Source organism: Monodelphis domestica, chromosome 3, assembly GCF_027887165.1.
Source record: "Monodelphis domestica isolate mMonDom1 chromosome 3, mMonDom1.pri, whole genome shotgun sequence".
NCBI classification, from domain to species: Eukaryota; Metazoa; Chordata; class Mammalia; order Didelphimorphia; family Didelphidae; genus Monodelphis; species Monodelphis domestica.
Genome location: NC_077229.1, coordinates 443,719,912 through 443,734,947, shown reverse-complemented (window position 1 = coordinate 443,734,947; position 15,036 = coordinate 443,719,912). Strand labels below are relative to the sequence as shown.

Below are 15,036 nucleotides of genomic sequence, written 5' to 3'. Positions count from 1 at the left end.
CCCCTCCAGCATTCATTACTTTCCTTTGCTGTTATGTTAGCCAATCTGCTAGGTGTGAGGTGATACCTCAGAGTTGTTTTGATTTGCATCTCTCTGATTATAAGAGATGTAGAACACTTCTTCATGTGCTTGTTAATAGTTTTGATTTCTTTATCTGAGAACTGCCTATCCATTTCCCTTGCCCATTTATCAATTGGAGAATGGCTTGATTTTTTGTACAATTGATTTAGCTCATTATAAATATGAGTAATTAAACCTTTGTCAGAGGTTTCTATGAAGATTTTTTCCCAATTTGTTGTTTCCCTTCTGATTTTAGTTATATTGGTTTTGTTTGTACAAAAGCTTTTTAGTTTGATGTAGTCAAAATTATTTATTTTACATTTTGTGATTCTTTCTATATCTTGCTTGGTTTTAAAGCCTTTCCCCTCCCAAAGGTCTGACATGTATACTATTCTGTGTTTACCCAATTTACTTATGGTTTCCTTCTTTATGTTTAAGTCACTCACCCATTTTGAATTTAACTTGGTGTAGGGTGTGAGGTGTTGATCTATTCCTAGTCTCTCCCACACTGTCTTCCAATTTTCCCAGCAGTTTTTATCGAATAGTGGATTTTTGTCCCAAAAGCTGGGATCTTTGGGCTGAAATGTTTTTTATAAATATAAGCCTCTTTTTTTTTTCTTTCAGAATATTCCATCCTTTTGTGCTCCCTCAGGTCATTTAGATGTCTCATCTAAAAATGAAGGAGTAATTCCACAAGGTCTGGGCTCATCCACTCCATGTTCTCCAACTGTTGCTGCAAGCAATCCTTTTCATCTGTTGTCTACCACACCCACTGTTGATAAGAGCCCTATGCTTATTCCAGCTGTAAAAACCTTAAATCCTGCCAATGGCTTTCCTTTGCTCAAGATCCAAATGAAGCCTGAATTCAAGCCCCTCCCTGTCCATCCAGTAAGAACCCCACAGGTTCCATTCAGACCTCCCCCAGAGCCAAAAGAGGCCTGGGGGTTATCCAGCTCTGGAAAAAAATATCTTTCACTGGCCCAGGATATCACTTCAACATCCCATTTGAATTTGAATCAGTATGATGTGGAAACTGTGCAGAAAGCACTTGAACAGAAGAGATGGGCAGAAATAATATCCAGAGAAACCCCTAAACATCTCAACTTAGATCAATACATTGACCAAGAAAAAATGACACCTCAACAGGACTCTGCAGCAAAAAGACAAGAAAAAGCATTTGATGTGAAACCAGAGCCTTCCGAGATGCATAATCAGGATTTTCTTGGTGTACCTTTGCTACACCTACAATTTAATCCTACTATGTTTTCAACAGCCTCGAGAACATCATTTGCTACTCCTTCAATCCCAAGTAGACCTAAAGAAAAAGAAAAAGACTTAAAAGAAATCTTATACCCAAGTATAAAATTACTTCATACTTGCTTACCCCCAGAACACAAGGTAATGGATTTTAAAATTTAATTTAATGGCAGAGTAGTATAAATATGTTATTTCTTCAATGAAAATAATTTTTTGGGGCAGTTTGTTATCTTAGTGGATAGAGAGTCAGTCAGTCCTGGAGACAGGAGTTTCTGGGTTCAAATCTGGCCTCAGATACTTCTTAGATGTGTGACCCTGGGCAAGTCACTTAATCCTCATTGCCTAGTCCTGTGTTGGTGAACCTATGGCATGTGTGCCAGAGCATGCAGTTCCCCTCCCCTCTCCATGCCTGCCTGAGGACATTTCTCATATATTCCACTCCTCTAACCTCCCAATGGGAGCTCTTTCTCCCTCCCTTTTCTGGAGTAAGGCAGGGGCTCACATGCGGCATGAGGACTGCAATACTTTGTATTGGTTCTAAGAAGGTAAGAGTTTCAAAGAAAATAATTTTTAACTTATTATTTTAATATTTTTTCTTTTTTTTAAACCCTTGCCTTTTGCCTTAGAATTGATGCTAAATATCAGTTCCAAAGCAGAAGAGAGATAAGAGCTAGGCAATGGGGGTTGAGTGATTTGATCAGGGTCACACAGCTAGAAAGTATCAGAGGTCAGATTTGAACACAGGGCTATTTCCTATTTCCAGGGCTGACTTTCTCTTCACTGAGCCATGTAGCTGCCCCAATAACTTGAATTCTTATAGAAAAGATATTATTAACTATTGTATTTAAACTAATAATATGAGATGACATTATAGTGAAAAGAGCACTGGATTTAGAGCTAGAGAGTTTGGGTTTAGATCTTAGCTCTGATAATTATTATCTTTATTCAATGAGCAAGTCACATCAAATTTTTGAGCCTCAGTTTCCTCATCTTAACATTAGTTTTTGTTGATTTAGAGTTTAGATGATTTCTAAAATCCTTAGCTCTAAATTCTATGGATTAAAATTTTAAAATAATTTATTAATTATTTTTTTACATTAAAAAATGTTTTTGAGTTCCAAATTCTTTCCTTCCTTTCCAAACCTCCTTCACCTCTATTGAGAAAACAAGCATATATCAGTTATACATGTGAAGTCATGCAAAATATATTTTGATATTAGTCATGTTACAAAAAAAAAAGTGAAAAAATTATACTTTAGTTTGCACTCAGAGTCCATCAGTCCTCTCTGAATTAGATATTTAAAAGGTCTCATGTTGTAGAGTAATAGGGAAAACTGTTTAGTTAAGATTTGAGAGCAAGAAGGAGGTAGGGAGCAGTTGTAAAGGGCATTTCCACCTGGTAGCAATTATCTAGCATATTTAAGTATCATTAAAGCAAGTGCCTTATAGTGCTGGTGTGTGATCCTTTCATTACTGAGATTATATTATATAACACTCTTTTTGGATAATTTTCTTTGAGGAGATAGTAAGAGGTGGAGGCAAATAGAGTTTCTGATAAGTGGTGCAGTAGAATTGCCATGGATGTGTGGACATTTAATTTCTGCTTATATTTATCAATTTTGTTGTTTTGTTCAACAATCTCTGGAAAGTGTTCAGGAGGGGAGTGGTCTGTGCATTTCCCTTTGGTGCTAGCTTTCCTGCAGCATAGATTAGGGGCTTTTGGCATGGCTGGGCTGGATTCTCTGAGGATTTGGTTGTTCCTTCACCTGTCATGATTGCACCTGAACAGCCTGGGCTGTCCACTGTTTCCTATTTTCCACCTTGCTTAACTGGCTTTGTCCAATGGAACAGAAATCCTAGTTTCTGCTTTGTGGCTGTAGTACTCCTAGAATCTAGATCTACCATGTAAAAACCAAATCATCTTGATAGCTTCTTGCTTGTGAATTTTAATTTAATTAGAACTAATTGATTTTTGTAATCACAGTATCTTAATTGAGGTGTTCTGGTTTGTTTTTTTAACTTTTAACTGCACAATTCTTTCTGTCTTTCCTAGTGCCAGAAACCAAAATTCATCCCAATTGAAAATCTCCTTGCATTTAAACAAAGCCAGCAGAAACAATCATTTAATTTATTTGAACATGGGAAACTTAGAAATATCCACCTTTTAAAGGCCAAAATAGAACCTAAAATGGATAATAAAAAAAGGTAAGTTTTGAAGTAAGATTTTGTGAAAATAAATTGGAGACATCATTACTACTTTTACTTTTACCTATGGAATTAGAGCTGAAATAAATTTGAGAGTCAACTATGGCATACTGAAAAAAATGATAGATTCACAATTTTAAAATCTGGCTGTGCCACTTAAGTAGCTTTGTGTTTTCAGGTAAGTCATTGACCTCTTTGAATCTCAATTTCTTTACCTGTAGAATATGAGTAATAATATACTACTGACATCATACAGTGGTTATTAGGATCATACAGAAGAATATTTATAAAACATTATTTTGGGAGGCAACATTGAATAGTAGGAAGAGGGCACTGGTTTTGGAGTTAAAAGATCCAGATCTTTTGAAACGTTATCCAATAGCCTCTTCTTTTTTTAAAGTCATCTTCCAAAATATTTTCTCATAAACTTAATTCAAACTTATTTCAGTATGTTCCATGAGCTTAAAGGATCATGTATTTCCCTCCTAAAAAATGATTTTCACATCCCAAATTAGTCCTATAATATATTCCTTGGTACAAAATTCATTTGTTGTATTCCTTGATTTCTCCTTTAGTGGTAGAATTAATTTTAAGGCAAATTTTCTATTTAAAAAATTACTTAAAATTTTTATTTCATTAAATATTTCCCAATCAAAGCAATTCTAACATTCATTTAAAATTTTTTTGAGTTTCAAATTCTTTCCCTCCCTCCTATTTCACTCTTTGAGAAGGCAAGTAGTATGATATCAATTATATATGTGCAGTCATGCAAAACATGTTTCCCTACTAATCATGTTTCAAAAGAAAACATTCAATCAAGAAAAATAAAGAAAATAAAAAGTATGCTTCAATCTACATTTAGAATTTATCTGTTATGTCCCTGGAGGTAGATAGCATTTTTTATCATGGATATTTTGGAATTTTCTTGTATTATTGTCATGATCAGAGTAGCTAAATCACTCATAGCTGATCATTGTATACAGTGTTTTCTCACTGCTCACTTTACTTTGCATCAGTTCATATAAGGCTTTCCCGGATTCTGAAAGCATCCTGCTTGTCATTTCTTATGGCATAGTAGTATTCAATCATGATGATATATCATAACATATTTGACCATTCCCCAAGTGATAGGGAGCCCCTGGAATTGTTGAGAAAGATAATCGTTACTGTTCCTGGGCACTGTACTAAATGCTAAGGATACAAATATAGGCAAAAAAAGAAAAGTCTTTGCCCTCACGGAATTTGTATTCTAAAGGTGAAGACAAACAAATGGGATTTAAAAAGCAGAGGAGTGGGATGGGAAGAAGATACCCAAGAAGGGGCATGGTGTTGAAATCCAGAAGTAAACAGAGCCAGAAGGAAAATGTTTAATAAAACCCAGTGGCTCCCTGTTACTTTCAGAATAAAGTATAAAATCCTCTGTCTTTTAAAGTCATGACTTGGCCCCTTCCTATCTTTCTAGTCATTTTATAAGTTAATACCCTCCATATGTCCTCTGCAATCCAGTAATTGACTTCTAGCTCTTCTTATGAGACACTATCTCCCGACTTTATACATTTTTACTAACTGTCCCCTGTGAAACCATTTGTGTTATGAACTTGTAATAACTTAAATCAGTTATAGACATTAACCACTGGAATTAAAGTGTTTTGTTACTATCAAATGGATAGTTTAAACCCCGCTTTGTTCATCTAAAACTAGTGATGCTAGTGTGTAGCCAGTTGGATTTATTTACATTTAATCACAGATTCTTATATGTTATCTGATGAAATACTGAAGCTATGAAATAATCAGCAGGTAGACAGCCTTTGTGGTAGAATTTAATAGGAAATTAGGAGACCTGGTTTCTAATTCTGACTGCCTTTTACAAAACCATGTGATCTTGAAGAGATTACTTAATTTTTCTGGGTCTCAGTTACCTTATCTCCAAAAATGAAGGCATTTGATTAGATGATCTTTAGAATTACTTTCACTTCTACAATTCTCAACAAAGTAATATAATTACTATATACCTTTAGATTAAGTTCTCAAGAAAATCAAGAGTTGACAAGATGGTTTTTTAAAAAAAATTTGTCAAAATTTGGTTTTGGATGTTTAATTCAGAAGATACTTTCATAGCGCACACAGTAATTATGTTGATTTATTTTACTGTAACCATAAATTCTTAGGTTTTTAAGCAGCATAGTGTAGTAGGAAAAGCAATAATATTAGAATCAGAGAACTTGACTTCAGGGCCTGACTCTGTCCTAACAATTCATTTAACTTCTCTGAGATTTAGTTTCCTAATTTGTGAAATGAGAATAATTCCTTTTCTCCCTTCCCCCTTCCTTTCTATATTATTGTGAGTATTCAGTGTGATAGTAAATATATAAAAAAGCCTTGCTTTATCTTTGAAGGTAAAATAATTTTTAAAAATTAAAAAAAATTTTAATGAAAAAATGGTGTTCTTGAAACAAGTAAAAATGTATAAAAGAGGGCATGTGGAAGTTCTGAAAGGAACAAAAACAAGTAAATTGGGTAGTGTTGTTACTACTGCTAAATTCAATATATACCTTGAAAAAGAAGTTAACTAATAGATATCCATATGTAAGCCTCCTTTTAAATGGAAATGTCCGCATTTGTTGGTGATTGACAAGTTTATAAAAGAAAATAAAAAAAATGTTGCAAACTTAAAGCAGTGTATAAATGTCATATTATGTTTCAACTTACTTTTTTCCTCAGATATAATTTTTTTTCATTTTCATTTGTTAGTTTCTTGTTTCTTTTAATTAAATTTAATTTTATACTTTTTTATGACAGAGAAAGAAGACGGGCTAAGAAAGAACTTGAAGAAAAGAGTTCAGAGAAACAAGAGAAAAAATGTGTGACATTCCAATCAGAGGATTCCATTATTAATCACAATGATTTCAAAGTAGTTATGAAACAAGAGGTAGAGGAAAGCCACTGTCAAACTTTAATGATTTACAAGAACATTGAACTCAGTGCCTTTTTATTATTTGTATTAATCTTATATATTTACAAAAATTATAAACTGACAAGGCCTCAAGTAAATTAGTATATAATAAGGTGCATATTATCAGATGGATGCTGCCTAGAGTTAGGTAGTTTAATTAAGTGTTTTAAGCTGGACAAAAGGGATTTGGAAGAGAGGGGGCTCAGAATTTCTAATGTTCAAATTGAATAGTCTATAACATGGACATAGTCAAAATATACTTTTTTTTTTTAAACCCTTACCTTCAGTTTTGGAGTCAATACTTTGACTCCAAGACAGAAGAGTGGTAATGGCTAGGCAATGGGGTTTAAGTGACTTGCCCAGAGTCACACAGCTGGGAAGTGTCTGAGGCCAGATTGGAACCTAGGGCCTCCTGTCTCTTGACCTGGCTCTCAATCCACTGAGCTACCCAGCTGCCCTCAAACTATACTTCTTGAAAGTATCTTTAACCCTAAATATTCCTAAAGTATGTATACTGTGTAATTGGAATTTTGTGCCCTTGAACTACATTTTCCAGTATCCCTTTCCCTTTGTCCCCATGTTATATCCTTACATGTTGTACATAAAAGTTTCTGGAACTCCGCCCTCTCTCTTTTTTCCCCGCTTGCATGGTCTGGGAAAACTCTTCTCTGCTCAAGCTATCACTTCCCTCTACTTCAAGTGATTATTAATAAATCTTAAAAATATTATACATGGAGTATCAGATGTTAATTTTTAATCTTATAATACTAACCCTTGACTTTATAATGAATTGATGATAATACTACAGTACTGTTTGAATAATGAACTTAATGGAAATGGATAACTTTATGCAGTATGACACCTAAATGATGTTAAATGTCAAAGATAATAACCCACATTTTACAGTAACTAAACATTCATTTTGGGTTTTATTTAGGATCAGCAAGAGCAACCTATTCCTCAGGCTACTGATAGTTTTGTAATTCCTTTGGGTATGTATCTTTGTGATTTATAAGTTTTTTTTCCCTAAATTTCAAGATTAGATCAGTGTTTTTAGGGATAGCTTATATAATCACAAGAGTTAGATTAACTAGATTTTTTTATAATATCATCTCTAATATAAGATAAGTATACATATATATGAACATGCTTCTTTCCAGTGAAAATCTCCTCTAGAGAACAATCAATAGATCTGATATTTGAGTATTGAAGTAAATGACATGGGTAGGGCCACACACACTAATAAAATATTCAGTTTAGTGAATTTATAGCAGTTCTATATAGTTTTCAGCATAGGAGTTGGATCAAAAAAGAGAACACAGTACTTACACTCAGAAAACTAGTTTAGTTGGAGTTGCTGCCTAAATGTAGGGTGCATATTAAGGTGTAAGAAAATCTACATCCTTGCTCTCCTCTCCTCCAAATGTGTAATATGTTATTTGAAGAGCTCATCTATTTTCAGTGACTTCCAACATCCCAAATGTGATTCCCAAGTCCATGTTTCCCATTTTGTCTACTCATCACAGCTTCAGCCTTTCATCTTCAATTCCTTACTAAACATTTATATTTTAAGATCCTGACACCATTCACAATTTCCTCTGAACTTACTACTAACATCTTCCTTGTTACCCAAAATAAAAACCTTCAGTCCTTTGTCCCAACTTTCTGTGGCTTCTGAATCCAGCCCTGTGCACGCATAAAGGTTCATACAGACCATGCTGATTCTTAGCTCTATGGGTTTTTGTTGTTCATTTATTTGAAAAGTTCTGTTTCCTCTCCAAACTTTCTCACCGTTCTTGGTCCAGCTCACATCTCATTTTCCTGCTTCATCCATCCATGAGTCCTCCTTTGACTCTCTCTGCCCTCATCAGTCTGGTCTTCTCTGAGCTTTTTATTTTTAAACAATGTAATACTTAATTATCTATTATCTGCTTTTTCCTTGTGTTTACTGTTTCCTATTCTTGTCTCAAACTTGATTATAGCCAACCTAAGTGCAAAATCTCTATTTCTCTTGTAAGATCTGTGCATGCAGTAGGCAGTGAATAAATTGGTCGCTTGCTTAGATTTCACTTGAGTTTTTCCTTATATTTCAGAATCACTAGGAAAGGATATCTCTACTTCAGCTGCATTACATTTTATGGCTTCTGTAAAAAAGAAGGTGGTGGAAAATCAAGATGCAAGTACAAACACAGATCCAGGTAAAACACTTTTTTTTCTTTTTTCTTTTTTTTTTCTTTTTTTCTTTTGTGGTTGTCTGTTGTGATTGAAAGAAGCCTGGAATGTAAGGTATTTATGACCAGGCTTGAACCTCAGCTCTCATGCTTCACTAGCTCTATACAGGAAGGTTATTTTACCTCTGGAAAAACTTGATTTTCTGATCTCTAAGATGGGAATAATATGTGTACTACATATTACATAGGGTGTTTTGAGGAAAGGGCTCTGTAAATCTGAAACAGCTCTGTAAATGAGTTTATTATTGTTTTTTTATGCTACTAAATTACTTCCCCTTTTAGCATCTCTGTCAGGGCTAAGTATAAGGCATTACTTAGGCCTTATAGTTGAGGCAGTTTTAAAAGAGGCCCTTTTAATTATCCTACTGTAGATTACCTATGGCCAGTTTTTTGTTCCAGATTAGCTTCCTCTCCTTTCTTCCTGAGCCAGCTAGTTTGTACATGACTTTACAATTTAGTATAAATTTAAGTAAAAGATATAGAAAAGATATAGCTCACTGTGTTCCTGTATTATATAATGCATTCCAGTCCAAACTTAGATTGTATTTTAATTTTGGATTCTCTGCCCCAGATTCTTTTGTTAACATAGAAAAATGTGTTAGGCAGGGGTTGAAAGTACTAAGGTCAGGGTTAGTAAATTCAAGTTGGAGGTGTGTTTGGACAGGAAGTATCTAAAAAATGATTGCATTACAATAATAATTAAAAAAGCATTTGTGTAATCCTTTAAGGTTTACAAAGTAATTTGTAAATATCTCATTTGATCCTCAGAACTCTGGGAGGTAGGTGCTTTTGTCATACCCATTTTACAGATAAGGAAACCAAGGCAGGAATTAAGTGACTTGCCTAGCATCACACAATTGGTATCTAAGGCTGGATTTGAACCCAGGTCTTCTTGACTCAAAATTCAGCTCCAAGTTTGTTAACTCTTGATAATAGTGTCTGTGGGTGAAGAGATTTTCAGAAGTCCATTAAATGCCCAAACTAATTTCTAGGAAAACTGTTTTTTATTCCTATAACCTAGTCTAGTCTGTAGGTAATTTACGTGTATTCAACAAATTTTTTGTAACTTTGAAAAGTTGCTATGTTAGTTTCTGGGAATAAATGTGGAACATTGCTTGCCCTCAAAGAATTTCAATGGGAGGATGCAATTTATACAAAGAAATATATTCCATGATAATTTGAGTAGAGTTGGTAGTTTAATAACAAATGACATCACTAAGTAGTAAACAATTCCATGATAAACTGCATTCAAGTACATAATAGATTTGGAGGAGTATATTTTCTTCATTAAGTTTCTAATTTACTACAAAATAAGGAAACTAATAAAAAGTTATCTTTTTAATATGTTCAAAATCAACAAATCATTTCTGCTACATGAGGGTAGAATTTTTCTTTCCTTTTGATAATTGTGTTATCTTTTTTTTTTAACCCTTACTTTCTGTCTTAAGAATCAATAAATATCAGTTTTAGGGCAGTTGGGTTTAAGTGATTTGTGCAGGATCACACACAAATAGAAATATACAGTGAGACACCTAGCCATCTCATTCCATGTTATCTTAAAAGGCCTGTCAATAACAAAGCAACAGTTAAGTAATTTAAAAAATAGCTAAATTGATGTCATGCAGACAAATTCAATATGAGGTGTTTTTTTTCAGTTTTTAGATGACTGCTATGTATTATGCTAGTATGATCTACTACTTATCATACTAATATGTAGATTGTAAAAAATGCTGCCATGTTCCCAGGATTCAAGTGGAAAGTGTTCAAAATGACAATGTTGTATTATTAAAAACTAGATTCTACAAAATAAAATTAGAATAATGGGCCAAAATACACAGCAAATATTGCCTGATAGAAATATATTATATATTCTGGTAGACAGGAATTCTCTTAAGAAAGAGGCAATTGGACTTCTGGGTAAAATGGCAGCACTCTAGACGCAAGGCTTGTCTTCTCCTCAGCACCCCCTTCCCCCCGATATTAACTACCTCAAAAAGATAAAAAAACAACAAATTCATAAGAATGAAGGGACTCCACGATAGGACGAGGATTAAAGGTATGTGGGATTTGGGCATTTCCACACTATAAGTGGGTGAAAAAGCTCCCACCAAAATGCGAGCTGATCTACCCTCCCCCGTCCCACCTACAGAGTCAGAGCCAGCGTGCGTCAGAATCAGCCAGTGAGTGAGGGGCACCTCTAGTTCCTTGGCAGTTGACTAAGACCACCAAAGACCTATCCCTGAGAGCAGCTACACCTGAAACCCCAGCAGGCTGAAGAGCAAAGACCATGAGTGCTTGTGGGAAACTTGCACAGAGAAGGGCAGCATACAGCAAAAGATGCAGAGATTCAAGAGCTTGCCTCAGTCAATATTCTTGCTCCTTAATTCCATACATAGAGAGCCTACCCATCTCACTCAGATTTCTGACTAAAAAGGGAAGGAAAAATCGCCACAGTGATGGCAAATTGTGCCCAGGAGCTATAACCTTCCTCCACGAAAAAAATAAAAACAAAAACAAGAAGGGGTTGACCCTGGAAAATTTTTATGGAGGAAAAATCCAGACTAAAGAGGAAATAGAGGAGGAAATTCAAATAAAGCCAAAACCTTCAAAAATATGGAAATTGTCCACAAACTCTTGAAGAATTTAAATTGGAGCTTATCAAAAAGATGGAAACCTTCTGTCAAGAAAAGTGGGAAATAGTTCAAAGAGAAAATAACAGTTTAAAGGACAAGAACTCCCAATTGGCGAAACAGCTGGAAGCCATGAAAAGCAGGATAGATCAAACTGGAAAGGAAAACCAGTCTTTAAAGATCAGAATTAGGCAACTGGAAGACAATGATTTTGCAAAACAGCGAGAATTAAAGCAAAGTTAAAAGACTGACAAAATAGAAGAAAACAAAATATCTCATTTAGAGGATAACAGATCAGGAAAACAGAGCATGAAGAGACAATTTGAGAATCATTGATCTACCTGAAAAGCCAGAAATAAACCGAAATCTTGACATCATACTACAAGAAATCATCCAAGAAAACTGCCCTGATGTTCTTGAACAAGGGGACAAAATAAGCATTGAAAGAGTTCATAGAACACCTGCTACACTAAACCCTCAAAAGACAACTCCCAGGAATGCAATTGCAAATTCCAGAGCTTTCAAGCTAAGGAGAAAATTCTACAAGAAGCCAAAAAGAGACAATTCAGATACCAAGGAGCACCAATCAGGATCACACAAGACCTGACAGCTTCCACACTAAAGGACCACAAGGCCTGGAAGATGATATTCAGAAAGACAAGAGAATTGGGTCTTCAACCAAGGATCACCTATCCTTCAAAACTGGCTATATACTTCCAGGGGAAAGTATGGGCATTCAACAAAATAGAAGATTTCCAAGTATTTGTAAAGAGGGGGGTGGAGTCAAGATGGTGGCTTAGCAAGAAGCAAAAGTTCAGACCTTGTGGAAGACCCTTCCTTACCGATACAGACTGAATGCTCCTAGGGCACCGAAATCCATGCTGAACAACAGGACAGAAGCGGGGAACCCTCCTTCTGGACTCAAATAAAAAGGTACGCCCCCCCCCCCCAAAAGCTGGAATCCGAGAATACCCAGGGCTAAGGGGAAGGCAGAGGGTAGGTCCCAGGACCCCTCCCCCACAACCCAGAGAGCTGAGCCTGCGGCAGCAGCAGCGGGAACCTCTGAGCGGGCAAAGGTGCTGGTTTGCAGGGTCTACCTTGTGAGCAGCAGGGCGCCGGGCTCGGAGCATCCAGCTTGGACAGCAGGGAGGAAGCCAGGGAGAGAGAGGCAGTGGCTGGGTCCCTCCATCGGGCTCCAGTCTCACCGTTGCCTCGGGGCACAACTGGATCAATCCAGCTGAACCCAATTCAATCAGAACTCCTCAGAGTTCAGGGAGGCAGGCAAAGGCACTTGCAAACAGCGGAGAAGCAGCTGGAGAGAACTGGAGAGAGCCTGGGCTGCCCAGCCTTCCAGGAGTCTTCAGAGCCTCAGAGCTCCATACCACATATAGCCCAACCCACTTGAATTCAATCCAATCAAAAGCCTCCAGAGGACAGAGAAGCTAACATTCCTCCCCTAGATACTGTACCAAGAGATCTGACAAAGCTCCAAGAGGGGAGACTGACAGCCCCAAAACCAAAACAAAATGAGAGGAGCAAGAGCACAGCCAAATATGGAGCAAAGAAGGGGTAAACTCGAGCAAACAACAGAAAAAGAAGAAAGAAATTACAATAGACAGCTTCTGCACAGGTAATAAGCAAAGAGTGAATGAAACAGAGGGGGAGGGATCAGCAAAGGAAAAATCAGAAATCCCAGCGAATTGGATACAGGCTTTGGAAGAACTCAAAATGCAATTCAAAACACAATTAAGAGAGGCTGAAGACAATTGGGAAAAGAACTTAAAAACTAAGATAAGTCATCTAGAAACAGAAAATAATGTCTTGAAAGCCAAAATCAACCAGCTGGAAAATGAGGCAAAGGAGACGAAAGATGAGGCAAAGCAGATGAAAGATGAGGCAAAGCAGATGAAAGATGACCTCCAAAGAAAATCCGACCAAAAGGAAAAGGACAACCAAAAAACTAAGGATGAAATCCAGTCTTTAAGAACCAGAATACAACAATTGGAATCGAGCGACTTCACAAGGCAGCAGGACTTTATAAAACAAAACCAAAAGAATGAAAAAATTGAGGAAAATATGAAGCATCTCATTCACAAAACAGAGGATTTAGAAAATTGTTCAAGGAGAGACAATGTAGGAATCATTGGCCTACCAGAAGACCATGACAAAAGAAAAAGCCTGGACATTATATTACAGGAAATTATTAAAGAAAACTGCCCTGAAATTCTTGAACAAGAGGGAAAAGTGGAGATTGATAGAATCCACAGATCACCTCCTGTATTTAATCCTCAACTGACAACACCCAGGAATGTTATAGCCAAATTCAAGAACTATCAGACCAAAGAAAAGATATTACAAGCTGCCAAGAAGAAGTCATTCAGATACCAAGCAACTACAGTGAGGATAACTCAGGATTTGGCTGCATCCACACTGAAAAAAAGAAAGGCATGGAATACGATATTCCGGAAAGCAAGGGAACTAGGTCTACAACCAAGAATCAACTACCCAGCAAAACTGACTATATTCTTACAGGGGAAAGTATGATCATTCAAAAAAATAGAAGAATTCCAAGAATTCGTAAAGAAAAGACCAGACCTGAACAGAAAATTTGATGTCCGAGCACAGAACTCAAGAGAATCATCAAAAGGTAATTAAAAAAGAGGGGAAAAAAGAAAAACAACAAAAAAAATTTTTAAGAGACTCAATAAGTTAAAATGATATGTATCCCTATAAAAAAAGAGGTCTTTGGTAACTCTTAAAAACTGTTGTTATTAGCTGGGCAGCAAAAAGAAGTATACTTAGAGGGAACAGCAACAAACTGTATAGGATGAAAGGACAAGACATAAATAGGTATATAGATATATGCATGCAAAAATACATATGCATAAGTATGCATATATATATATATATATATATAACTAGAGCTTAAAAATAGGTTAATATTAAAAGAAATGGGAAACAAAACAAATGGGGGTAAATTTATATGTCATAAAGAAGCTCATGGTGGGAGGGGGGAAAACATCAATACACTGGAAGGGTAAAGAGGTCAGAGACAGGAAATACTCAACTTTTACGTGATTTGTAAGTGACTCAAAGAGGGAAAAACAATCCAATCCAATGGGGGTAGAGAATAGATTTGCACCCTATAGGGGAGTAGAAGGGTAACAAATGGTCTGGTGGGGAGGGAAGCAGTACAAGAGAGGGAGGGAGCGGGGGGTTAATTTTAGAAAGACTATAGGGAAAATAAGGGGGGGATAAATAAGGAGGGGGTAGAAAGGGAAGTAAAATAAGGGTGGGAACAAGGGGGACTGTTCAAAAACCAAGTATTTGTAAAGAAAAGACCAGAACTCAGTGGAAAGTTTGATATCCAAACACAAAGATCAAGAGAAACATGAAAAGGTAAATAAGAGAGGGAAAAGGGGAAAAATTTTTTTTATTTAAACTCTCTAAGGACTACAATTAGATCAAATGAGGGGGGTAGGAGGGAGGGAGTACAAAAAGGGAGGGAAATAGAGAGGGGAGGGAACTTAACAGACCCTAAAAAAACAAGAAGGGAACAAAAAGGGGAGGGGCCAGAAAGGGAAGCATATTAAGGGAGGAAATTAGGGGGATTGATTAAAAGCAAACTACTGGTTTAAAAGGATATAGCAAAAGAAGAAAGGACAGAACTAGGAGAGGATATCAAAATGCTGGGGAATAC

General features: G+C 36.1%; 1 protein-coding gene across 5 annotated transcripts in view; it reads left to right on the top strand.

Annotated features, from left to right (window-relative positions):
• CPLANE1 (ciliogenesis and planar polarity effector complex subunit 1) overlaps nucleotides 1-15,036 on the top strand; it is a 175,073-nt gene that overhangs the window by 98,519 nt on the left and 61,518 nt on the right. For all 5 annotated transcript variants that reach the window (XR_008917859.1, XM_056824552.1, XM_056824553.1 and 2 more), the window contains exons 34-38: nucleotides 685-1,458; nucleotides 3,371-3,522; nucleotides 6,322-6,451; nucleotides 7,413-7,467; nucleotides 8,569-8,673. Coding sequence is in view for 4 of the 5 variants with exons in the window: in XM_056824552.1 (XP_056680530.1) it covers nucleotides 685-1,458; nucleotides 3,371-3,522; nucleotides 6,322-6,451; nucleotides 7,413-7,467; nucleotides 8,569-8,673 (1,216 nt within the window). In the remaining variant the exon portion in view is untranslated. The remainder of the gene's footprint in view (nucleotides 1-684; nucleotides 1,459-3,370; nucleotides 3,523-6,321; nucleotides 6,452-7,412; nucleotides 7,468-8,568; nucleotides 8,674-15,036) is intronic.